At 37.9% G+C, this 23,893-nt stretch overlaps 5 protein-coding genes across 7 annotated transcripts; 2 read left to right on the forward strand and 3 right to left on the reverse strand.

Moving 5' to 3' along the window:
* Nucleotides 1-577: 577 nt before the first annotated feature.
* On the reverse strand, nt 578-10,231 carry LOC113668693 (polypeptide N-acetylgalactosaminyltransferase 1). 2 transcript variants are annotated; one of them, XM_027184644.2, is made up of 8 exons: nt 8,035-10,231; nt 5,734-5,900; nt 4,817-5,192; nt 3,994-4,111; nt 2,810-3,142; nt 1,994-2,092; nt 1,737-1,859; nt 578-1,318 (listed from the first exon to the last, which is right to left on the reverse strand). In XM_027184644.2, the coding sequence occupies exons 1-8, from the start codon at nt 8,553-8,555 to the stop codon at nt 1,181-1,183; spliced, it is 1,875 nt and encodes a 624-aa protein (XP_027040445.2). In that variant the 5' UTR covers nt 8,556-10,231; the 3' UTR covers nt 578-1,180. The 2 variants fall into 2 exon arrangements, with proteins under 2 accessions (XP_027040445.2, XP_027040446.2); XM_027184645.2 differs by lacking the exon at nt 8,035-10,231 and adding an exon at nt 7,001-7,545.
* Nucleotides 10,232-10,388: 157 nt separating this feature from the next.
* LOC113668597 (protein CDV3 homolog A) lies at nt 10,389-15,301 on the reverse strand. Of its 2 annotated transcripts, none has more exons than XM_027184530.2 (6): nt 14,996-15,301; nt 13,627-13,706; nt 13,200-13,258; nt 12,532-12,606; nt 12,241-12,406; nt 10,389-12,071 (listed from the first exon to the last, which is right to left on the reverse strand). In XM_027184530.2, exons 1-6 carry the CDS (start codon nt 15,191-15,193, stop codon nt 11,945-11,947), a joined length of 705 nt encoding a protein of 234 aa, XP_027040331.2. In that variant the 5' UTR covers nt 15,194-15,301; the 3' UTR covers nt 10,389-11,944. The 2 variants fall into 2 exon arrangements, with proteins under 2 accessions (XP_027040331.2, XP_027040330.2); XM_027184529.2 differs by having other exon boundaries at nt 10,389-12,074.
* A 54-nt stretch (nt 15,302-15,355) lies between these two features.
* On the forward strand, nt 15,356-15,805 carry LOC149040012 (adenosine 5'-monophosphoramidase HINT3-like). The gene has a single exon (XM_089181501.1). The coding sequence runs from the start codon at nt 15,356-15,358 to the stop codon at nt 15,803-15,805; it is 450 nt and encodes a 149-aa protein (XP_089037627.1).
* A 1,472-nt stretch (nt 15,806-17,277) lies between these two features.
* On the forward strand, nt 17,278-20,028 carry LOC113668620 (putative gamma-glutamylcyclotransferase CG2811). The gene is made up of 3 exons (XM_027184562.2): nt 17,278-17,408; nt 18,171-18,389; nt 19,212-20,028. The coding sequence occupies exons 2-3, from the start codon at nt 18,198-18,200 to the stop codon at nt 19,509-19,511; spliced, it is 492 nt and encodes a 163-aa protein (XP_027040363.2). The 5' UTR covers nt 17,278-17,408; nt 18,171-18,197; the 3' UTR covers nt 19,512-20,028.
* Nucleotides 18,862-23,892, reverse strand: LOC113668619 (leucine-rich repeat-containing protein 45). Its single transcript, XM_027184560.2, has 3 exons — nt 23,063-23,892; nt 22,332-22,480; nt 18,862-21,747 (listed from the first exon to the last, which is right to left on the reverse strand). The coding sequence occupies exons 1-3, from the start codon at nt 23,727-23,729 to the stop codon at nt 20,581-20,583; spliced, it is 1,983 nt and encodes a 660-aa protein (XP_027040361.2). The 5' UTR covers nt 23,730-23,892; the 3' UTR covers nt 18,862-20,580.
* Between the last annotated feature and the right edge of the window lies 1 nt (nt 23,893).

Raw genomic sequence — 23,893 nt, forward strand, 5'->3', positions numbered from 1 at the left:
ATTTCCTTGCGATTAAACTTTGGAATAATAACAGAGTAGAAAAGATTTATTTCAGTTTCCGTAACTATTTCCTTGAAGTATGTGGGGCATTTGTTACTAAGGGAAGTGCTTTTTCCAAAAGACGTTTGACCCATAGCAGTCGTCAAGTCATGGTATGGTAACCGATTAGCGTACTGTTTCCTGACGAGGCGTGCTTTACTTTTTCAGCGTATTTAATTAAAATTAAGAAAAAACAAATTCGGCAACGCCTGATTACAAGTTGGGCGAGGAGTTGTCCGCTGCGATTGAACAAATCGAACGCTAGAATGATGACTGGAAAAATGAATTTCCTAGATCACCAACTAGATTTCATTGCGAAAGGAACACATCGACCCGACATGGCTCAAGATGTGACGATGATTGGTAAAGATACGAGGCTTTAGAGACATCACTTTTTAAACTTAATCCAACGTTTGTTTTCTTTTCATAAATTGGGAGATAAGAGAGAGGTTTTCCGTTTAAAGCTTTCGAACCCAGGTCTCTCCTTGTTACAGTTACAGGTGTGTAATGTTGTCAGAATATATCATTTTCCACTGTGGGAGGATAACGAAAAATAATTTATTCCTTCTATAGTTGTTTTCTCTTCACAGAACTAATCACAAATGACATCTTATTTGAGAAACAAGTTTTCATAATCAACAAATCCTGACAGATAACTTAAATTGTTTATCGCCTAATTTCAAAACAATAAATTCATATGTCCTAAAAAATTTCAGCTCTATAAAACGTACATTGTACATTTTTTAGGTACAGTGATAACCGTAACAGCTGGACAGTGATGTCAGCACTATAGAAGCGTCCGACGTGCACACGAACATAGAAACAATTCAGTGCGGAAGAAAATCGAAAAAGAGTTCGTTCAACTTGAGCCAAACGAGGCGAGTGTCTCCGAGTTTTGTTAGATAGTACTGTGGCGATTAGTGCTATACTGGAGTGATTCAGCAACGACTCGCTATAGGAGGGAGATGTTTCTTATCACACCCCAGTGGAGATGATTCCCGGTGGTACAGCTTCAGCCAGAACCCATGTTCTGAAATTGGACGATCACCAAGCGACCTCATCCTTCCCAGAGCTTAACTCCATACCGGACTATTGCTTTGTTTCGTCACTGTGCTGAGAATATGCGCAGACCGGCTGAGCATCAGTCCATCTCTTCTGTCTTAGAGAATTCCCATACTTGGGCCAGTCTCCCATCACACGCGCGAACTTTGGCATACTCTGCATTTGAGGAACCTCGGTCAATACATACATCATGGCGTGGATGGTAGAGCACTGTTTTCTATGAGCACAAAAAGAGTAACAAGGATAAGAAAAAAATGACTAAATTCGATACTCGACTACACTAATTAAAACTAGTCGGCGGAGAGTCGGGCGATATATTCTTCAGAGGGTTTCAATGAAGTTCACCGCTCGTTAGTTGTAAAAAAGGACACCGTTAACATTTTCCTTAAATCACAACAGAAATAGATAAACCGTCAACCATAAAATGGCTAACATTTTAACCGCCAGTCGTAAAAGCCATCACCACATTAAGACCCTCTGCTCAGAGCCATCATGCGAAATGCTCTGTTGTGATTCATAAAATGACCGCAGAACGGTTCCAATGGTAAAAAATGAGGGCAACGAAAAAATAATCCCAAATGATGCTAACACAAGTACGAGGCACACTATGTCTAGGAATACGTATGTATTCGTACCTTATATTCCCATTTCTGGTTCTGCTTCAGTCCGTCACATTCCTTCAGGTACAGATCATATCCATTGTAGTCCAAACAATTATCTTCTGATTTTAGCTCTCCCTTGCTTGTTAAAACAAAGTACTAGAAACAAAACAGAAAAGATCTGTCACAGTAAGCACGAGACAATCCCCTGATAAACAATATTTGACACCTTGGGGAAATAGGAATAGTCTCTCATGCTGAATGCCTGGTGTTGGAATTCTGTACTTTCTCACCTGGTTTCCACCCTGGCCATGACACTCGTACAGCCCCAGAGGTGCATCGTCTTTCTTCCCCAACGTGTCTAGACACTTATCACTCGTAGGATTACGAACCTGCAAATAGTCAACGACTTTTGTAAATAGAAGAAGAAAGGTGGTAAGTCTTAAGCTCGGTTAAGAAATAAAGAACGATCATCAGTGTATTTCGTCTTGTCACGAGCGTGAGACAAAGAAAAAATTCTGAGTCCCCATTATTAACACATGACGCTATCGACATTGCTGATCCCAGCAGTATGCATACCGTGTGTTAGAAATAAAATACGTAAAGTGCCTTGCCCACCACAGAGTCTCTGTGGCTCATTGGTAGAACACCGGAGCGCGGAACTCGAAAGTCTGAGGTTAGTTTCCTCATGGGGACTCAGAATTTTCCTTTGCCCCACCATCTTGACAAGACCAAAAACAGCTTTGTAGATAACGACTTAAATAAACCAGTCACAGACAAAGTCTCCATGACAACTCCTGCACCTGTTCAGAGTCTGATTTTATTATTACTTAGACATTCCATACTATTCACCGACAAATGCTTAAAAGATCCAGTTTCACGTGCATGTGTAAGATTACTTTGCATTTATCAGTGATAGGAGTAGTCGGAGGATTGGTAAAGGAATAGGTGGGTAAGAAAGAAGGAATAATCAATAGAATTTTAGAATAATTCTACCACACCCCTCAACGCAGATCGGAAAGGGTACTACTCTACAAACTTCGCTTTTTTGTGTGTTTACTGACTGTCATAGATACATGGACACATGAGTTGTTCTCTTTCTAACCAACCTGTCCAGCGGCCACAAAGTTTGCATCGGGCACCTCTAACTCAGGAATAATATTCTCCAAATACCACTTAAAACTCTTGCACTGTAACTTCTTTCGCAGAGCAAGTCTTTCACTGATATCATCGTGCTTTTTTCTTTTAAGATCAAACCGAATGTTGTAGAAATGTTTGCTGTATTCATCCATCCACACGTCTGCCACTCTCATAAGATTACGACTTACAACATCAAGGTCACCACCTGGACGGGCGGGAAATGAATATGGAAAACGTGGTCTGAACACGTGGCCAACACGTGAACAGGGGAGCATCTCAATGGTGCCTCCACACATCCAGACCTGCATCACATGACACAGAGGGGCAATTTGGTTAGAAATAGCAGCTCAGGAATTCTTCTTATTAAAAATGTGAATGGTCATTTGCTTATCTGAATCTGAAACGAACCTTAACAAATATATATTCTCACAAACTGTTCATATATACAATAGCCTCCATTTGGCACAGCATGATATGTATGGATATTTGTCCATGGACATTGCCCATTCTAAGATGTGGACTGTTTTGCAAGAGCAAAGCTCAGGGAAAACTGTGAGCTTCAAGGAACAGATAATGTCATAAACTAAATGTGCGAGCATACTTTCACCAAATGGAAGCTATTGTTTTGATGTTCCCCAGTTTCAGCTGGGGCATATTTGATCATGTGATGCATTAAGACCAATCGCAAGAATTGCAAGAAAAAAGATTTGATGGATTATAATTAACAATTATTTACCCAAGTGGAAGTGAATAATGGTGGATATCTACCAAGCCGCTAAGTAGTGAGGTAAATATCCACCACTTTAAACAACACTAAGATGAATAATTGTTTTCAGCAGATATAAAAAAAATAGTTAATTTCTTTCAATGTACAGTAAAATGGTCAGGAATTAAAACTCATGACAAGTGATTTTTGCCTTATTGGCTGCTAGGAGGTGAACAGTAGTAGCCATTCACTTTCACACTAGCAAATCAACATGCGCAAAAGCACTGTTCACCTGTGTGGTAAGTACTAATAAATAATATTTACTTGGAAACAGTGAAAAGCTCTGTGAAGCTAATGTATGAAGCTAACATAAGCTTAAACAGGCTGATGAGATAAAGATCCCCTTCCCTTTACTTACAAAAACAGAACCTACTACAACAGACTTACCCTAAAGGAAATTTCCAGGTTTTCTCCACCCCAAATGTCCATTCCAGTGTCATATGTTCCTATTTCATCAAAATAACTTTTGTCAATAGAGAACAGGCCTCCTGCCATCACTGGGGTCCTGGAAAAAGGAGAGTTTTGATTGTTTAATTACCATGTTAACACAATTGAGTTTCACTCTCACTAATATATGCGAGGCGGCCACAATAATTCATCACAGAACATTTTAGTTCATGAGAATAGTGCTATCCTATACCATCTAATTCAGGCCACCTACAACTCATTACACAGTGACCAATACTAAAAAAGAATGTGTATTAGCTTGACCAAAATTGCCAACAGCTTTTTCCAGATCAATTGCCCACCAAGACTACCCACAAGCTGATTCATGTTGCCTTCAGCTTTAGTTAGATTACATACAGCTTAGTTCACAATGCCTACATGATCGATGCGACCAACAGTCCAATTCAGATTTTTTATTTGTCTGTTTAGATTGATTGCATTGTGATAAAGATACCCATAACCCAACAGAGATTGCCTACACCTCATTAAGATTAACTATGATACCAAAAAGGTTCCCTGTGGCTTGAATCAATTGCTATGAACCTGGTACAGATCACAAACAGCCCACACAAATTGCTTTAATAGGATATTTATATTGTCTAGGCACCTGAAAGAGATAACTTACAACAATCTAATATACTCAGAATTTATCCTAAATTTGACAAAAAACCTCAGTATTAATAAAACAAAACTCCAGTTTTTTTGGAAAAAGAGATCACTATATGCCAATTAGAAATAACATTGATAGGTTTAAAGTGTCTACCTTATTCCCTCAGTTTCATCTTTACGTCTTTCCATCTCATACTGAGGAACAGGCTTCCAGCCAAACTCTAATCGCCAACGAAAGATGCCCCTATGGAAAGGCTCTGGCACCGCATGATAATAAAAGTTCTGGTCACTTATTTCATCTATAACAGGCATTACTACATTTGAACGATTTTCAGCGATTTTTGCGAGAAGAGGCACCAGCCAACCCTTAGAACATTCACAATGGGCATCCAAAAATGTCAGAACTTGTCCCTTGGCTCGTTCTGCCCCAGTAAGTCTTGCACGAATTAAACCCTCTCTTCTAGGAAGACGGACAATCTTAACAACTTTCAACTTGGCAACATAGTCTTCAAGCTTTGTCTTAAGCTCATCTATGGAATAAAATCACGGGAAAAATTTTTTCAAAGATACTTCAAAGGAAATACAATGTCTAAAAAATTGGTTTATTAACATCCATGATAACTCAAACTCATCTTAACATAGAATTCCATTTAATCATTATTAATTTAAATTTAATCCTTGTAAAACTAAAACAAACCTGTCTGTAAATACAAGACTTATGCAGGCAATAAGACAATTTTTCCATAAACATGTCTCATCATCCAACATTCTTTCTAGAAAAGAGGATATTTAGGTTTAGGTTTGAACCTTCGGGGGGGGGGGGGGGGGGTCAGATTGTCTGGGTGACAGTAGTTCCATGAAGGACTGTTGTAAGTAGTAGTAACTGACCTTGCAACAACCTGAGCAGAAGTTATGATTAGAGTCAAGTCAAGAGTTGATGTCAGTCAAATGTACTGTTGATGAAACTTCAGTCACAACTACTGACAACAGTCCTTCTTGAGGCTACCTTCACCAGGACGATCAGATACATGATCACAAATTATTTACTGTTATACCAATAACTACATGTACCTCTGTCACTGGCATCATCTACAAGAATGATTTCCTTTAATAGCTGTGGAGGAGTTCTGTTGATGACACTATGTACCGTCCGTAAAAGAGTGGACCAAGCTTCATTATGAAAGCATATAATTACAGAACTTGTGGGTAGATCCTGAGGATATTTCTTTATTTTACACCTAAAAAAAAATCATGATTAAAAACAACATATAATTTCACTCTACATAATAAGTTGTCAAAAGTGATCTAGTTAGGACAGTATTTTGAAATCTAAATCTACTGAGTTCCTCCATTTTGGATCTGATTTTCAATCAGTCATTGCTGCTTTCATTCACATCATCTGTTGAGGAACCAGAGTGCAAAGAGCTTAACCTATTGTTTGATAATAATGCTTCATGGATTGAACTTGTAGATTGGTTCCTACAACAAAATTTAAAAATCAAAACTGTTGTTCCTTTTGTTTCCACACTGTCTCAAACCTTGGGTTTTTTTCCAACTTTAAACATCTTAAATTTTTCATTCACCAAAAACATAATTTGTCATTAAGGGTAACTTGCTCCAACAGAAGATGTTTCCCTTTAAGCTTGTGTATGCCTCCCTTTTTCCCAAACTATTAACAATAATCTAAAATGTTTAATAACAAGTGTGAAATATTAATCACAGTATTTAAAACTGAACCACCTCATTCCCTTTAATTTCATCTTTGTCCCTCCTTCATGTCTGCTTTACAATGATGGAAACCCATCAAAATGCTCTGTACCAACAAAAAGCTACTCTGTATTTGGGGAGGGAATGTACAGCGATGGAATAGGTTGTTTTCATTGCAGAAAGGAAGGGTATCCCAAACATACCAATGGCCCTGCCCCTCTTCCTCAAAGTAGTTCTATTTCATCAAAAATCCTTCACAATGTATTTTACACATAGGTCAATTTTGGACTCGGTGATTTAAGGCCTATTAAGGCTAGATGGTCATTCCAGCACGAATTTAACGAATCTGTTGATGTCAATAGCCAGATCTAGATGGTAAGCAAAATACCCTCGTCAGTATTAATAAATTATCACGGAAACTGATAAACTCGCGTGCTAAGTCTTCTCTGATGTAACAACATAATTCGATGTTCACATTGTTGTCATCAGTAGTGATAATGGAATCCAAAATACTTATCGCTAACAAAAAAAATGACATCTGTAATATATATGACATTTTCCAATCTTCTAAACACAGTGCGTATTAATTAGAACTGAGTATCAGCGTTATAATCTCCTTTAGATCGCTTACTTTGAATTTCGTACGTCTAGCAGATTTCTTTCCAGGGAAATTTTGTCGCTTACGACTCGGTTAAATGCATGATCGTGAAAGCCTTGTTCTTCTCTTTTCTTTTCCAAAAAATTAAGCGAGACTCCAGCACCCCATTCTCCAGGCTTGTTTGGGTTTCTATCTGGAGTTTTATCATACATAAGGAGATTGTAAGTGGCTTCATCTGCAACCCTATTTTCCTCCGGCTCGAATTCGTTTGTGAGGATAAAGTACGTAGCCAAATAAATCCACACAGAGGATGTTATAACCACGAAGTAAAACACAATGCGTCTCTTTGGAATGATCATTCCTCAAACATATTTTGCTCAGTTTCCACGTGATGAAAGCACCCAGCTTTTATCAGATCTGGTACCATATGTTGCACAAATTATTCATGGTCAGCCCTAATTAAAAAAAGTGTGGCCCTTTATGGAGAGAAAATGCTAATTTTGAGACATCCTCACGATACCGATGCAAAAGGAGATTTACTCCATGATTCGAAAACGTTTTATAACATTATCCTGCGCCTTCGTTCCACTCGACCAGTGGTAAGAAAATCAGGAACTGGAACGACTTTTCCGAAGGACTCTCTGGAATCTTAACGAAAAAGGGGCCTTCACATGAGTGGCCTCTAAAATGAATCGTGCTTGCCAGAAATATATATTATGCTTCGAACACGAGTTGTGATAAGAAAGAGAGTGCAAAGGAGGGGAAATTCAACCCAGTGATGTTTTGCCTGAATGGACTGAGAAGTAGTTAGCCGTAGAAACTCGGCAAATGATCCGTAAAAATACCGGTGAAAAAAATGTGTAATATCTCTACCACGATAACACCATCACTGTGATACTGTGAAATAGAATTAATGTATAACACAGTCCATAAGAATAAACTGATTTATCATCTTCCAAAAACAACCCAATTAAAAACTATGATAATTTAGCAAATGTGAGTGCTCAAATCAACCTGTTCACAAATGACGGCCCTCTTATCGTGTAGTAGTCAATCATTTAACTTACCTGCTATTTCTGTGGTCTTGTAGCGTTCGGTGTACAGAAATCATATCACTAGCCACACGATTAAATGAATGCTGTTCAAATCCTTCATCTTCGTCGTCCTTGCGGGACTCCGGTACGGTAACCCCCTCTCCCCTAGCGCCCGGTCCTTTTAGTTTAACCCCCGACGGATACCTCTCATAATTGGCTGTGATTTGTTCAAGTTTCTTTTGAGATCCTTTTGAAGTACTGATGCCTTTGTTGGAGATTTGTTGATAAATTAGGTTAATGCGGGCTTTCTTTGTCTCGTTCGGAATGTATTGTTCACCCGCTCTCTGGTCTGTTTCCTTAGCAAGTCGGTCATGTTGAACGTTCCATTTCGGCCTTCGCGAGGAAGGGTGACTTTCAGACGTACGTCTTTTCACGTCGATGCTAACTTCTAACGACTGAAAGAGAAAAAATGACACAGTTCCCAGGACCCAGCAGAAGGAAGTTACCACTATGGTGTAGTAGACCAGTTTTCTCCTTGAAATCAAGCGGGCCATCGCTCACCATGCACCGGTCCAATGACACACATCTCTACCATGCCATGACTGGTTCATCGCCGGATCATGTCATTCATTCAAGTTCATGCAGAAACCTAGATTTCCGGAGAGTAAGAATCGCTGAATATGGAGGAACTATAAAGTACTTGAAAAAAACAATACTAGCTTTTTGACCAGGTCACGTGAACCAACAGGTTCTAGTTGATCCACCTGTGAGTTTTCGCGCAATACCTGTCACACCACACGTAACTGCATTCAAATGATTTTCCTTTAAATGGTACATCGATTTCGTTTCCCAATTTGTCTCTTTAAAGTGCGAAATTGTAAAATTCAAAGTTTGTAGAAAACGGTACATGACTTTGAGCGAGTGCTTCCATTGAGTCCCGTTCCAAGGCTAACCGACAGCAAGGGTCAAAGTTATCACTCAGAGAGGTGAATATAGTTGTTAAATTCTAAGTGGCTCGCTCTCATCATGAAGAGCATCGGAGAATCTCTTGTTTATTAAAGCAGAACACTTCAAACGTATTGACATCAAACTTTAACGCTGGTTCTTCCAGTTTCTTTACCTGCTATGAATCTAACCGCCATAAAATGGCGAACAGGCGACCCCGATGTTAACGATCTGCGCAGCCAAATTATTAGAAACTTAATTTGTGAGTACAGACTTTTCACAAATGAGCCCGCAATAACGGAAAAGTAGTCTGGCAAACTAGCTCATACTTGTAAACATTGCAGTCGAGGCTTCAATGGCTAATAAAAGGCGTCGGCGAAGATCCTTTTCTGTTGGCAATATTTTGGCATGAAGTGGAGTGTCAGGGCTTTTGATCAAGCTCTCATAACAGAATTTAAGAATAGAACATAAATTGCCCCTGGTTCGTAAGAAAATGGATCAAGCTTTCAGAACATGAAAATTATCAGCCCGCTTGGGTTCTCTTTTCCAAGGGGTATTCTCTTTGGAAGGAGGAAGGAGTCACTAGGAAGAGTCACAGGAAGGGTCCACAGCTTCAGAAAACATTCAGGGCTCACGTAGCGAGCTCGAGCTCTTACGTTGAAGCTACTCTGCCCTTTTTTCCTTTCATTAACGTTTATCTCTGACTGGTTTGTAAGCAGGCCCTCACGCGCGCGGTGGAACGACTCGGAGCTGTGACAAGGGAGCTTTCCAATAATTTAGGGTTTATTTGTATCCATGCAATTAGAGACAGATTTCATTTCCCATGACTGTTGTACAAAAAAACGGGGGTGAAATATCCTCTTGGGATGTGCAGGTTACCTTGAATGCAAAGCCGCTAGTTTTACTAGTGAGCCTAACAGCCGACAAATTATGCGGTCGAGGGAATTTCAATCGTTACCATATGCTAGTTAAACCTACGTGGATTAGTTTTCTTCAGTATAACGTATCATGTACTTTGCCTACATAGCAGACAATCTGCATGCGTTCTATGTCAACTTAAGGCGACAGAGTCACGAGTTTCCTCTCGGGGCACTCTTTAGTTCTTGTCTAGCGAGTCTTTTCAGATTGTTCTCAATTTCACAATTCGCATGTTTATACTACTGCAATACATGGAGTTAATAAAGATCTATTGTCGGATATGCTTTCTCGACATCAGAACTGGTACATTCAAAAGGATTTGTGTCTGATTCACTCAAAATTTCCAACTGCGATCGAAGCAATGATCGCTGTGTGCTTTATGAGTCTAGTATTCGAATAAACGCCGCATCATGATGCGGCGTTTATTCAAGGGCGGCGTTTAGTAATATTTCTGCTCTAAAATGCGGCGTCTATTCGAGCGCGGCGTTCAATCCATTAAATACGGTACTTGATGAACACAAGAGTTAAAGAGAAACTATAGCTATTTATTCACGCCAGGCAACTAAAAGAACAAAGTTGGCTGATACGCAAACTGTTGTTTAGTTGATTGATGAAACCACATCAATTGTACAAGGGTAACTCCCTTCCTCGTCAATTGAGTTCGAAAAACTTTCTGACGTTGTGAATGATCTGACCCAGATTGTTTAAGCCTAATTCTGAATTTGGCTGGGAAAGATTTTGAATGTGGCAATGTTCCTAGGAGTTGAATATTAACAAAAACAATATGAAAAGAAAAAAATAAAGGAAACCTAAATAAAATTGCATAGTCGAAATCATATCAATCACACTTCAGATATATCGCTAGAATGCATCAAGTAGTCTAAGATGCATTTCATTTAGTGTTGAGAGGTTCTCCCGTTTGGTTACCAAGAACATCATCACATTATACAGTCGTATGCCCTCGGTGCTGACTTGTTTGAAAAGCGATTTGCTTTTATCTCCTAACAATGTATCACACATAAAATAAACTAGGCTGTACTAATGTAGGTTGAGCACAGTCAGTATTACCTCAAGATAATTGTCGACATAGGCACTACAAAATGACATATTTCTTAAATGTTCTTCAGCACAAAAATATTATTTAAATATCGTTTGGAAGAAGCAACCTTCTGAGGTTTCAGTGTTTAGCTCGCTGAAAGACAAATAATTCATTTTCAAGTTCATGTAAGTCAAACCCAACAAAACCAGATTTTAAAAGATGACTTCAGGGCCCAGTTGTTCGACGGCCAATTAGCGCTAACCTAACGTTAAATTTTACTCCAGATTTCTATATTTCTCTGTTCAAAGCTATTTTGGGATAGTTTTCCCAATTCTTTTTAGTGTATTCAGTCATCAAATTGTAGAAAAATTGGATTACCGTAACCCAAATTTTCTTTTAAAGCTATCGGATCTGAAATCAAATTTCACTTTAACCCTAGGTTATCGTAACCCAGCTTTGAACAACTGGGCGTGGTTAAGTTACTAACCTAAAGTGAACTAACTTTTCTCTTGTGAAAGTCTCAAAATACAGTAAAGGGAACAAATACTAATATTTTCTGGCATCAACAGTCTTGATTGCCACATATCCATGACAAGCTTATAAGGACTGCAATTTGCTCTAACCACTTTACCATACTTGTTAATCCCTTCAAGCCCAAAATTGATCAATAACGAATTTCTCTTCTCAACATCATTACATTTTACAAGATGAACAGCAAAGAAAATTATTTTCTAAGGGACGTTGTTTAATTTTGCAGCAAGTTGGAGAGGATGCGTATAATTAGAGTGTATAACAGATAGTGAAAGTAATTGATATTTAGATTTTTTGAGTAAAAGGGTAAATCAAACACACTCCAAAGTATTTAAAATAGAATTTGATCCCTTGACTGAGCAAGCAAACCACAGTTAACCCAGAATTGACTTTGCAGAACTTGCAGCTTTTAAATTGAAATTGAGGTCAAGTAAATGAGTGGATTCCACTCTTTCTTTAACATCCAGTTTGTATTTGCTTTGTAATTGTGTAATTAAGTAGCAATCGACCCTAGCTTCTTCTCAGTGCATCAAACTTATTTCCCAGATCAAGCTGTGGTCCCCTGTCAGCTAAATTCTCAAGTGTTCGTGATCCATGCTTCACAGTCTCAAAACTTTTCCCATCATTAGTCTCCTTGCTACTGAAAACAAGATAAAAAATGTATTTGAAAGACAATGCAGCTTGCAATGAATAGAGAACGGTAGAGTACATCTCATTTGAACAGTAAATCAAAAAGTCTTAAAACTGTCTCATGATGCATAATGATTACAATTTATAAAAATACATCTGAAATGATACCAACTAACTTTTTATCATTTGATGCCATGGCTGCTGACAATGAGGGGAAAGCAATTTCACTGTCAATTTCAGGCATCTTTCGGCCTGTAGAAACTGGTGCCCTTCTACCAGGGGCTCTATAAGCTGGTGGTCTGTAAGCCCCTACTGGCTTAGACTCCTCTGAGGCCTGAGAAGCTGTGGATAAACCAACAAACAAACAAAAATAAATACATCAAGTACAAATTGGTGTGTTTAATCAAACTGGAACCTTTCACAAACCATGGTCCCCCCCTCCCTATCTTATTGAAAGATGGAATTACCAGCAGTGCCTTGGGGTGCTGTGGAAAGCTGCTGCCATGGTCCTGCAGTTTTGTCTTTCCTTACCGATGAGTCTCCTGGAGATAAGCATGAGAAGTGTTTACAAAATGACAATAACCAAGATACAGCTTACAACTATTTGGGTCAATTTTACAAAAAAAATTAATTCATGCATCAACCAAGCCTTCTAGTCAAATTTGAAACTAACTGCTTACATACTTTTCCCTCTCCAGAAAATAAGAGGGGGGGTCTGCATACAAGACTAGCAAACAGTCCTCAGTCCTACAGCTTGTTGCTGCATCTTCATCAATTAATGTCTTTGTCCTTCATTTAGAGTGGGATAAACAGTTGCATACAACACTTTAAATAAATCTCCAATATTTTCTCTTTTTTAATATTGCCTCTAGTTGTCTGGATATTAAGCCTTGAGATATTGGATGAACTGCCAAAAGCAATGGTGACTGAAATTTTATTTCTGGCCTCTATTTCATAATTTAGGTCATCAAATAGAAACTTTGAAAAGAGTTTAGCTAGGAGTACTCTATCACACAGCATCTGTAGGTTATCCCAGTTTCTGGAGTGTTTCTGCTCCATTGTAAAGAAGAAAACTAACATTGATCTCCTTAACTATCCATAGAATGTTTTATACTGGGACCATGTAATTCCATACCTTCATCATCTTCATCTTCTTGTTCATTACTCTCTGATCCTTCACCTTCAGCATTCTCTCTTTGAAGCAAAACAATTTAAATAGAGCTTATGATCATCATTCTTATAAGTATTATTATTACTATTATTATCATCATCAATATCATTACCATGCTTGTTGCTGTTAGGATAACAACAGCTTCATCACTTGAAAAAATAACATTCACATAGAAATACACTTAATCTCCAAACTTAAAAACTAAAAAAAATTTAACGATAATAAAATGACTTGATTTGATTTTTTAGGACAAATTTCTCACTTGGTAAAAACTAAAATAATTGGAATCCTCCCACTTGACTAAGAGATTTTTTAGTGTCTTGACATGATCCTTACACAATCATCTAATATGAGAGGTCAAATACAGGTTATCACAGCCCTGACAACTCACCCAATCTGTAATGACTGTATCCTTAGCCCTGAGTAATCTTTCTCTTCTGGTTCCTGAAAGTCAATCCACTCCTCCTCTTTCTGTATGAAAAATGATACTTGGAAATTATCCATCATTTATTGATAGACTTTTGTTAGCCTCCTAAGCCACCCATGATAGGATGAGACTTTGAAATCAGTTTTTCCTCAATAAGTTTGATGTAATATAAAGTAGAAAGACAAACTACAACTTTATTTCAGCATGCAAATGGGCCACAAAAGAAAAAAATCAGAGCCTTAAAACTTGTGGAGACCCCTGTTTAAAGATTTCAAACAGAGATTGCACAACAGATAACAAACTACCTCTTACCTACCCTTCTTAACTCAGTAAGCTTTAGCAAGTTACTATTGGTGAAAATAATGTGCTTAAGTAAATAATAAGCTTAAGTTTCACTACCCACTTTTGCACTTGCACTGCTATATGTAAGCTTCAACATTGCAAAAGGTTTTTCATGTACAAGGTCCATATAGCAACTCTTTGAGTAACTCCAGCTCTAGACCCTTGATCTTAAGAAAAATTTCACACCTAAGAACTTTGAGAGAAGTGCAAAAAAAGAAAGGCTCCCTGGTGAGATTTTTGAATACACAAAAAAAAATTGGAGACTTGCGATTTTTCATGATAGCATCACCACCTCTTATATTATTGTTCAGGCATATAAGATATAATATCATAATTGTTCAGAAACGAAAACCAATTGGAAAAATAACATTCATTGATGAAACAAACCAATGAGAGGTGAGAGGAGAAGTATCCATATATATATATATATATATATATATATATATATATATATATATATATGTATAAACTGACAAAAACTTAGAGAACGAAAACGGTCAGCTCAGTCACTAGCATAGAAAACGGGTATTTTGGTAAGGTTATTCATCAGCAATTTCAAAAAAAATCAATTTGGCTTTCCAAAAAAAAGATACAGGATAATTAAGAAAAAGTTATAGACGGAAGGATTGAAGATTCCTTCAAGACCAAGGTTATATCTGCATGTTGCAGCTAGCTGTTGCCAGCTCTCTTTCTTCTTCCTCCACTGGTTTATAAAAAAGCGCACCATCACACTAAAAGAGATTAACGTCGAACTAAAAAAGACTTGGACGAGGAATATGAACGTGGGTTATTTGGCTTACTTCTAGGAAAATACAAAAAAAAGTGTAGTGTAATATAACTGTTACAAGAATGACGAATACCATTTTTAGGCCATTTTTAGGACTTCACAAGAAAAAAAAATACACGTGACTCGATCGATAAGCCGACCGAGAATGATTGGTGAACGTTTCGACGAAGTTTTAGAATGCCTTGAACGTACGTGCATTCATACCGTGTTAGAAGGCGCCGGTGTCACTCCAGAAGCCTTCTTACTTGGTTGATCTTTCGATCGACCGTCTGGTTCCTTCTGAGTGCTTCCAACTTGCTTCGTAATAGCATCGCTTGTTGTAAATTTGCTCTTTCCTTTGGACTTCTTTCCCTTCTCCTTTTTCGCGAAGAAACTTTCTAACTGTTTGTCATGTTCTGACATAGCTCTCCGAACGAAAAAGGCCTAGGCAAAGCGCCGGGCAAAGGGAACAACGTCTTAAAACTTTTGTAGCTATCACTCCTTTAGTCTTTCTTCGAACTTTTATGAAGTGGCGCATGTGCTTGGAGTAGCTCGCCCTATTCCCTCACGGTTTGTTTCATCAATATGACTGCTGAATCGCCAAACCTAGGGAGTAAGAAAGATTGTGTTTTTTGTAAAATTGCAGTCAAGGAACAAGAATCTCGCATAATTTACGAAGATGAGAAGACTGTTGTTTTTCCAGACATTCGACCAGCTGCGAGTCACCATTATTTAGTGATTCCCAAAGAACATTATGGAAATCCTAAGTCACTCACTGCAGTTGACCTGCAAGTTGTTGAACATTTGTTTGAGGTTGGGAAGAATGCTATTACCAACAATGTTACTGATTCTGAGGACGTCTTGTATGGCTACCACTGGCCACCATTTAATTCTATACAGCATTTGCATCTCCATGTAATATATCCGCGTTCACAGATGGGTTTTTTCGCTCGACAAATCTACAGACCCAATTCATTCTGGTTTGTTACTCACGAGTGGCTTGTTGAACATTTGCAGAAAAATCCTGCCGGTTAATGTTGCTAAAGCTAACCTTACTCCAGATGTAAGATTTTATTAGAACAACAGCTTGGCTAGATAGCCTATGGTTGAATTCAAATTTCGATTTGTCATCCATATATGAATGACTGAAGTGCAACAATAAAATAAACGGGCTAATTCGCGAGAAATGAAAAATGTTCATTTTTTCATTTTTTTGCAAGAGTTTTAAATTGGTGTAGGTAACCGCAAATGCAGTTTGCAAGACGAATGAATTACATGTATGTAAGAATAGTCACTATTGTTACTCAACTGCACATCTTGCAGATTTATTTCAAATTTTAAGGAAGATAAGCACCAGCCTTGATTGATCTTTTATCAGACAACCAAGCTGAGCTGATGAGTCATGTCTTTTGAAGGAATACTTTGTGGGTGAAAAACTTTTTTTTTGCATATTTAATCAACACCATTGTAAAATTAGTTAATTCATCATTGGAGAAAAAGTGGTGTTGGAAGAGAAGTTACATTGTAGAGGAAAAAGAGATCTGGAAAATTGCTCTCCAGAGATAATCAGAAAGGGCTGAAGTTTTACATTTATTTTGGATTTTTCTAAAAAGTTTTAAAACCACATTGTGGTGTATATAACAGTCTGTAATTAAACCATGTCCTTCCAGGCTGTTCTATTTTATTGATATCATGCAGCAGATATTTTTTTTGTTGAACAGTATAATGTCTTTTGTATAACTCATAAGAATCTTTACCTCAGCCCTCAGTGTAAACATACATGGCACAATTTAGATCCTTTGAAAAGTGCTGCAGCTGCCCACTTCAAGTTTGGTTTTAATACAAACTATACTTTCTTCTAAAGCTCCTGGTGAGACAAAGGTTACCAACAAAGGACCTCTTGGCACACACATCTCAAGCTAAGTTTCTCTAAGAGACTCCAAGAATAACAAAGTCTCACTATTTAGCACATCCTCCTGATGTATGGCTTATTGTTTTCCAGGGCCAAACTAAATTTCAGATTGTCAGTCTTGTTGTAGCAGAGGAGATTTGCATAAGGTTACATTGTTAGCCCCTCAGTTAACCCTGCTAAGCCCTACCTGGTTCTCCACTGGGCTTGGCACTGAGCATGGTGGAGTTAGGTGCCGACCCAACTTACTAGATTAGGCCCATCCTTGATTTGGAAAGATGCTATAAAATGCCCTGTGGGCAAATCATGATTAAGCACCACATCTACTAGGAATGCAGCAATTACGTGGGGAATTTAAGGAAAACACACTGAGGTAGAATACAACTTTGGCTTTAGACCTCTCCCTGCCCCCCCCCCCCCCCCTCAATTTTGTTCAAGGGCCATCAGCAAAGTAGACACCCCTTTAAACGACGGTGAACTTTAATATTTCACATTTTCGCACACGGTAAGCTTTACGAAACTATGTACTTGCGCCATAAACGTCCTGCGCGAGTTTCCGCGAGTGCTTACCAGTGGATTGGATTCCAGACTCCTTGCAGTTCGGGAAGAAGTTCAACCAGTTCCAGTCCTCATGATGGTCATCTGTACCCGTGACCTTAGAGACAGGCGAAAGACTCTAAAGATCGAGGGAGACACACTTTGCAGAATCCATGCAAATCTTTTAGAAAGGTAATCAGGCTTTGTTTGACGGTTGTGACGAAATTCGAGAATGCTCTTCGGATTCATACACTGATTTTCGCAGTTATCAGCGCGTCAGATCGAGTGATGTTGACGGCATATACCTCTAACCTCTTGCATGGTGGTCTGTTTCCTCAGGTTTATACCGATGCACCACCCTTCTGGTCTTCGTCATTCGAGTCCCTCCATCGTCTCCTAAGGGCAAATGTTTCCATAAGGACCATAAGCTTACGTTACGATACAATACAATTTGTTTGTTTCCTCCATGTGGGTTTTTCCGAACCAATTGTCATAACAATTTGCTTACAGCAATTCAACTGTAGCACTGATAGGTATATAATGCATGATGAATAAGAGCGATTCCATGATCTTTCAAAATTATGCAAGCCTAGGGTAACTTTTGCTTCGAATTAATGTCACGGTAGAGAATAGGTACTTCTGTGTGTGGGGTGGTGAGGGGGGGGGTAGGGGGTGGCAGTTTACTGACAAGTCAAACTGGAAAGTTTTTAGAAACATTAGAGTTTGGATGAATTGAAAATGCACTGGATTGCTATAGAATTTTAAAACTTATAGAAGTTTGGTGTGGGGAACAATATATGAAACAATTTTTAATTAGTATCTTTTGGGAGTTAAGGGAAGAGTTGAGGTAGTTTGGCACAATGGATGAACCAAGGATGCTTAAATCTGAGATAAGTAATTTGATAATGCTTTTCCCCTTATGGATCATTAAGTCTTTTGGTCTTGTATCCCTAGGACCACAACTACACAGGAAAGAGAGTGATGACAGAATTGATTAAGGTGTTTGTCTATGGGACCTTGAAAAAGGGATTTGCAAATCATTACTTCATGCAGAACAGGAGAAACGGAGTGGCACATTTTATAACTACTGGACATACCAAGGATGCCTTTCCACTTGTAGTAGGGACTGATGCATCCATTCCTTTTATGCTTCCAGTAAAAAATCAGGGAAAGGTAAGTTGGAGACATTTAGTATCAATATCAGTCTAGGCACAATTACCTGACACTATTCAGGAATATGAGCCCGCACTCCTCCCCTCAAACCCAGGGGAGGAGCAAAGACCAGACAGGGAGAGTGGCAGAAATCAAGCTTTTATCTGACTATAATAAAAGTTACTGCAGCACTGTAGAGGGGGGGAACTGGACTTCTCAAAAATTGAAACTAATCACCCTATTTCTGGCTGAAATGGCTTAAGACAATAACTTTGTTAAAAAGGTGGTTGTCCAAACACAAAACACTGTTCATCACTCACAGTGTGTCAGTGGCAATTATCAAAGTGGTTCAAAAAGTGTTTGGTAGCTGTTTCACTCTTTAACCCTTTACACCCTAAGGTCAGTGTGCATATTCTCTATATTGTTCTCAGTACATTTTTTAAGGTGCTGAAAAGGAGAATTTGTTTAACAATCAAGAGCTTCCTTAGTTCAGGATCATTTCTTTTATTCTCACAACCTTAATGTGGTGATTCACAGATGATATTGTAAGGAGAAATTAGATGATAGTCACTCCTAGTGATTAAAGGGTTAAAAGATCCAATATAATATTGTTTTCAGTTTTATTTTTCATTTGATGTACCCAATCCTCTTTTCCAAATGAGGATTTAGAATAGTGACAGAGTGTTTCCTATACACAGTTTTCATATTTCAGGCTGTAGTGGGCTATGGCAAAATAATAAATACTTCAAGTAAAAGACCTTGTTTCTTTCTAGGGAGTTGGATAATCATTTACCTTAATTATTTCTTGACCAAAGATGGTTTGTTTTATCTTTTACAAATCAGCAAGTCCATGGTGAGGTATATGAAGTGGATGAGAATGTTCTGAGTGAACTGGATGATCTAGAAAATCACCCAACATGGTATAAGCGTTCAAAATGTGACATTATTACAACCCAAGGAGCAACAGGAATTCAAGTAGGAGATATTGTACCGTGCTTTGCCTACTTTTTAACTGACTTCAAAGAGTCATTTTTATCTCAAGATTTTCTTAGTGAATACACCCTGGAGTGTAACCAAGCACACCTTGAATCTGACAAAAGATCCTTGCCCTGTGATGTGATTATCCAGTCCCAAAGAAAATGACCAGGAATTAACTTATCACTGGTTCTGCATTTAATGGCTCATTTAAAGACTTGCAATTCAAGACTAGTCGAAAGACACGTGTTAGAACAACTCTTCACCAACAGAAAAACATAGTATGTCCTCTCTGCTTGTACAAATGATACTGGTCTTCAGATTAAATCTCTGGAAAAGGAACAACTGCCTCACAGTATAGATTTGTCAAGACTAAAGCAAAGTATTGGATGTCAACATTACTTTAAGAGTAAATTTTATCAAGGCTTCTTTTACAAGGTACAAATACAATACAATTCTCATAAAGAAAATTAATATTTTGAACACACTTTGTGTTACTGAATGTGCTATACAATCCTATTTCGCTTTATAATAGTTTAAAACTCCTTTTTCATTTATCTAAGTTTTGAAAAGTCACATAACTAACAATATAATTTTTCAAATATCTATGTCTGATGCCTTGTTGGGAAAATAAAATTGAACACTGTGTTAAATTTCAGATTACTTAATAAAAAATTTAATACAATGATTAGAAACTAGAAACTGGGTAACAGTCTAGACCCTCAGCTTGCTCTGAAATTACAGAATAATTACTGACAAAATAATCGTTAGTCAGCAACCACATAGTCCATCTTTTTTCAGGATTCTAAATTAAATGAGAAAAGTCAACTTTTCAGATGTAACCCGAGTTCAACAAGACTTGTCACTTTTTTGATTACTTGAGACTGACATTAATTTGCAACGGTTGACTTTCCTCATCACAGTGAGAATTTGGGAAGTACAATTTTCCAGATTGCAATTATATTTTCCATTGAACATAATTTATTTGTACTAAAAACTTCATCTTTCAAAACAACCTGTTTGCGTCATGTCAAATTGTTTAAGTGCAGGTGCATTGAAAATAGCCCTTAAGTTTTGCAATTCAGTTTACACTGAACTGAGGCTATAATCAAATGATTGCAAATTGACATGAGTAATCCAATTCTTTACTTATCAATGGAGACATTTTTTGAGAAATAGCAGAATAGGACAAGTCTTTAATCATGACAAGAACATTACCAATCTAACAGTGATTCCACTAAGATCGGTGAGGAGAGAGTGAAGAATTTTTAGTGCTAGATACATAGCTATATATGGCTTTCTCAAGAAGTTCAGCTCTCTTCATTTCTTCATCATGAATTTTTTTGATTTCATTTTCTTTGCATCTGAGCTGTTCCTTTAGTAGTTCCAATTCACTGTCCTTTATGCTTATAGCATCCCTGTGTCTTCTTGTCATTTCAGCTATTCTACTTTCCAAATCAGAAATTTTATCTCGTAGCTCAGACTGAGTTTTCCTTTCTGAGTCAAGTTCAATTCTTGACCGATTGACCTCATTTCTGTAATCTGCATCTTTCTGTTCAAGTTGTTGCTTCAAAGTTTCCATCTGCCTCCTCAACATTTCACTATCTCTGTGTGTAGAATTAAGCTGAGACTGCAAATCTGTGATCTGTGTCAACTGTTTTGTGTTTTGGATTTGAAGCTCACTCTGTGATTGCTGGATTTGAGATAGATGCTCATCATACTGTCGGGATCTAGTAATTTCATCTTGTTTTAACCTTGTCTTTGTGTTACGGAGTTCTTCATCTGAGGAGATCCTCAACGAGACCAACTGAGATTTCAAAGTGCTAACCTCCTCTTCAAATGCAGTTTTCTCTTCCTCCAACTTCATCATCTTTTCTTTTGTGGCTTCACGATATTCCAGAGCTTTCTGCTGCAAATTGCTTACTTCTTTTTGTAGCCTTCTTTCAGTATTCAGAAGCTCTTCCTGGAATTTTTTATCACTAGCCTTTCCCCTATCAGCAAACTGGGTTTCCATGGCTTCAATATCTTTCTCTAAAGTACTTATCTTATTCTCATGGCTCTTATTTCTTCTTTCAAGAATGTTGATTGTTTTTTCTAACTCCTGATTTTTCTCCAGAACCTCATTCATTTTCTTTCTGTGGAGGAGCTCTGTTGCAGCCTTGCTTTCCTTTTCCTCTTGCAGTTCATCAGTTAATGTCTGAACTGCAAGCTTCTGTTCAGAGAACATTTTTCTGGACAAAAGTAATTCAGAGTTGGTGGTGGACAATTTTGATGATAGAGAATCAAATGCTGCTTTCCTTTCATCCAAAGCTGTTCTCAAGTGATCAATCTTGGTTTGCATACTTCTGTTAAGCTGTTCCTGACTGGATCTCTGTTGGTCAATTTCTTCCTTCAAACTCGTCACCTAACATTAATCAGATGAAATATGGACTTGAATGTAATAAATTTCAACCTTTTCTCATCATTCTTGTAGCCAGGAAAATGATGAGAATGAACAACAAGACATCCTGTGACACTTTAACAGCTACTTCAGTCATTTTACCCTTTACCATTTTAGTTTGAGCCTGTTTTTGGTAAAACTGCTCACCAAAAAAACTATCAGTCACTATCATCCAACCATTCAAACAGTAACAACTATCATCACTTATTATGTTGAATTAGAAGATAGTCAATGATAGTTCGTGTTCAAATGCACATGATAATTGAAACTATCATCAACTATCATGACCATTTGAATATTTGAACGGGGGCAGCCATGGACAAGCATCCTAACCAGGGGGAATAGACAATGCTATGGAAATAGGGATAAGCTCAAGCCAGATAGAACAACTTAGACTTTCCCTATCTCTTTATCTAAATAAAGTGCTTGATGATTATACTTACATAAGCAACAAAAAGAGATGCTCCACTAAGGGTAGAATGATATTGAGAATTGTAACAATATCCTGTTTAATAATTAGTTATCAGTTTTATGGCAAAAGAACATACCTCCTGTCTTTTTTTCTCTTGTGTCATTTCCAATTCTCTTGTTAAAGCCTCAGTTTGGGCCTGATGTTCTTCAAAAGCTACTTGTCTGTCACTGTTCTGTTGGATAGCAACAGACAAAGCCTGAACAATATCTTGAGGAATGTTGTTCCCTGTGTAGATTTTTAATGAAATCAATCAAGCAAGCTGTCAAAAAATCTTGTTTAATTTGATAAAAGATTGTAACTTATTTACCATTTTGTGATAAACACTGCATGGAGTAACTTTTCACTGATTTTAGTTTTGCTCTCAAATGTCTTCATTTTATAGCCATACACAACCTTACCTTTCTCCTCACTATCAAGAATTCATGTGTGAAGTTAGGTTCACAATGCAATAACTACACTGAGATTTTGTCCCTAAAATGTATATTTGGACCTATAACTAAGGGCTTTTTTTAAAAATATCAAATCTTATAACCACCAGGTCTTGTTCCGACTTCTACTTTTTTTTTTTTGCTTTCTTTCTTTCTTTTTCTTTCTCTTGATGGAAATCCAGAGTTCGTACAAGCATAATCAACTTTCAAGGACAATAATCCCTCCTATCCTATCACAGAATTTCAAATGTGACAACAACATAAAATTTCAAGGTCGTAAAAAATGAAAATTACTAAGGCACTTTTAGAGAATCCTTCCCATCTGTGATACATGAATGGTACCCCCAACATCCCTTCAAAAGAGGATAGAAAACCTCACCTGTGAGTTCCAACCCCACAAGCCTTTTGTTAAACTTCAAAGCTTCCAGTAATTCCCTTCCACCAAGGAGGCCGATATTATTCCAGCGTAAATCTAGACCTCTTAAACATTGGTTACGTTTTAATGCAACAGCGATTTGACTTGCTCCTTCATGGGTAATCTGATTATTCCTCAAATCGAGAAATAATAACGCTTGATTGTGAGCCAGTCCCTCACAAATAGCTCTCATTCCATTATCCCACAAGCCAAGCGAATTCCACTCGATAAGTAGACTTCGAACACACTCATTTCTCTTCAGGAACTGACCCAAGATTTCTGCAGCCCCAGCGCGAATGTTATTCCCTTTCAAGTTCAACCGTTTGACGGCTTTATTGTCTATCAAGCCTCTAAGAATGATTTTGCTTGATTCTTCGCTAAGCAGACAGTCGGAAAAATTTAGCTCTTCAAAGAACAGGTCATCTGTAAGAACGCTAACAAGTGCATTACAATCCTCTGGAGTGAGGTTACAACAGGAAAGATCTAATTTCGTCGCACTCTCAGGCGTTGATCTACTTTCACGAAACTGTTCGCCGTCTGAATAGCTTCGAATATGATTTAGAACACTTTCTAATGGAAATGCATGATGTTCTCGACATATTGTAGAGTAGCGTTTGTGAAACTCTTCCATCTTCTTCAAATATTTTGCCTAGTACTCCAAAAAACAATAAAACAACGCTGCAACAAGTGGTAACGGACTTTAACGGCCACTAGTTGAGTCAAATACGTCAAATATGGCATTGGAAGTGTCCTCGGGAACACTTGGCGTGCAGAGGCGTGCATAGTAAATAGTCT

This window comes from Pocillopora damicornis, chromosome 9 (assembly GCF_964200805.1).
Source record: "Pocillopora damicornis chromosome 9, jaPocDami1.2, whole genome shotgun sequence".
NCBI classification, from domain to species: Eukaryota; Metazoa; Cnidaria; class Anthozoa; order Scleractinia; family Pocilloporidae; genus Pocillopora; species Pocillopora damicornis.

Bases quoted from the DNA above. Each gene is read 5' to 3' on its own strand.
- LOC113668693 (XM_027184644.2), bottom strand. From the start codon at position 8,555: ATGGCCCGCTTGATTTCAAGGAGAAAACTGGTCTACTACACCATAGTG. The intron at 2,093-2,809 runs GTTGGTTAGAAA...GACTATTTGCAG, and splicing joins ACTTTGTGGCCGCTGGACAG to GTTCGTAATCCTACGAGTGA. The intron at 1,319-1,736 runs GTACGAATACAT...TTGTGCTCATAG, and splicing joins ACCAGAAATGGGAATATAAG to AAAACAGTGCTCTACCATCC.
- LOC113668597 (XM_027184529.2), bottom strand. From the start codon at position 15,193: ATGTCAGAACATGACAAACAGTTAGAAAGTTTCTTCGCGAAAAAGGAG. The intron at 12,407-12,531 runs GTAATTCCATCT...GTTTATCCACAG, and splicing joins AGCACCCCAAGGCACTGCTG to CTTCTCAGGCCTCAGAGGAG. The intron at 12,075-12,240 runs GTTAGTTGGTAT...TCTTGTTTTCAG, and splicing joins ATGGCATCAAATGATAAAAA to TAGCAAGGAGACTAATGATG.
- LOC149040012 (XM_089181501.1), top strand. From the start codon at position 15,356: ATGACTGCTGAATCGCCAAACCTAGGGAGTAAGAAAGATTGTGTTTTT.
- LOC113668620 (XM_027184562.2), top strand. From the start codon at position 18,198: ATGACAGAATTGATTAAGGTGTTTGTCTATGGGACCTTGAAAAAGGGA. The intron at 18,390-19,211 runs GTAAGTTGGAGA...TTTACAAATCAG, and splicing joins CAGTAAAAAATCAGGGAAAG to CAAGTCCATGGTGAGGTATA.
- LOC113668619 (XM_027184560.2), bottom strand. From the start codon at position 23,729: ATGGAAGAGTTTCACAAACGCTACTCTACAATATGTCGAGAACATCAT. The intron at 22,481-23,062 runs GTGAGGTTTTCT...AAATCTACACAG, and splicing joins TGTGGGGTTGGAACTCACAG to GGAACAACATTCCTCAAGAT. The intron at 21,748-22,331 runs GTATGTTCTTTT...GATTAATGTTAG, and splicing joins AAGAGAAAAAAAGACAGGAG to GTGACGAGTTTGAAGGAAGA.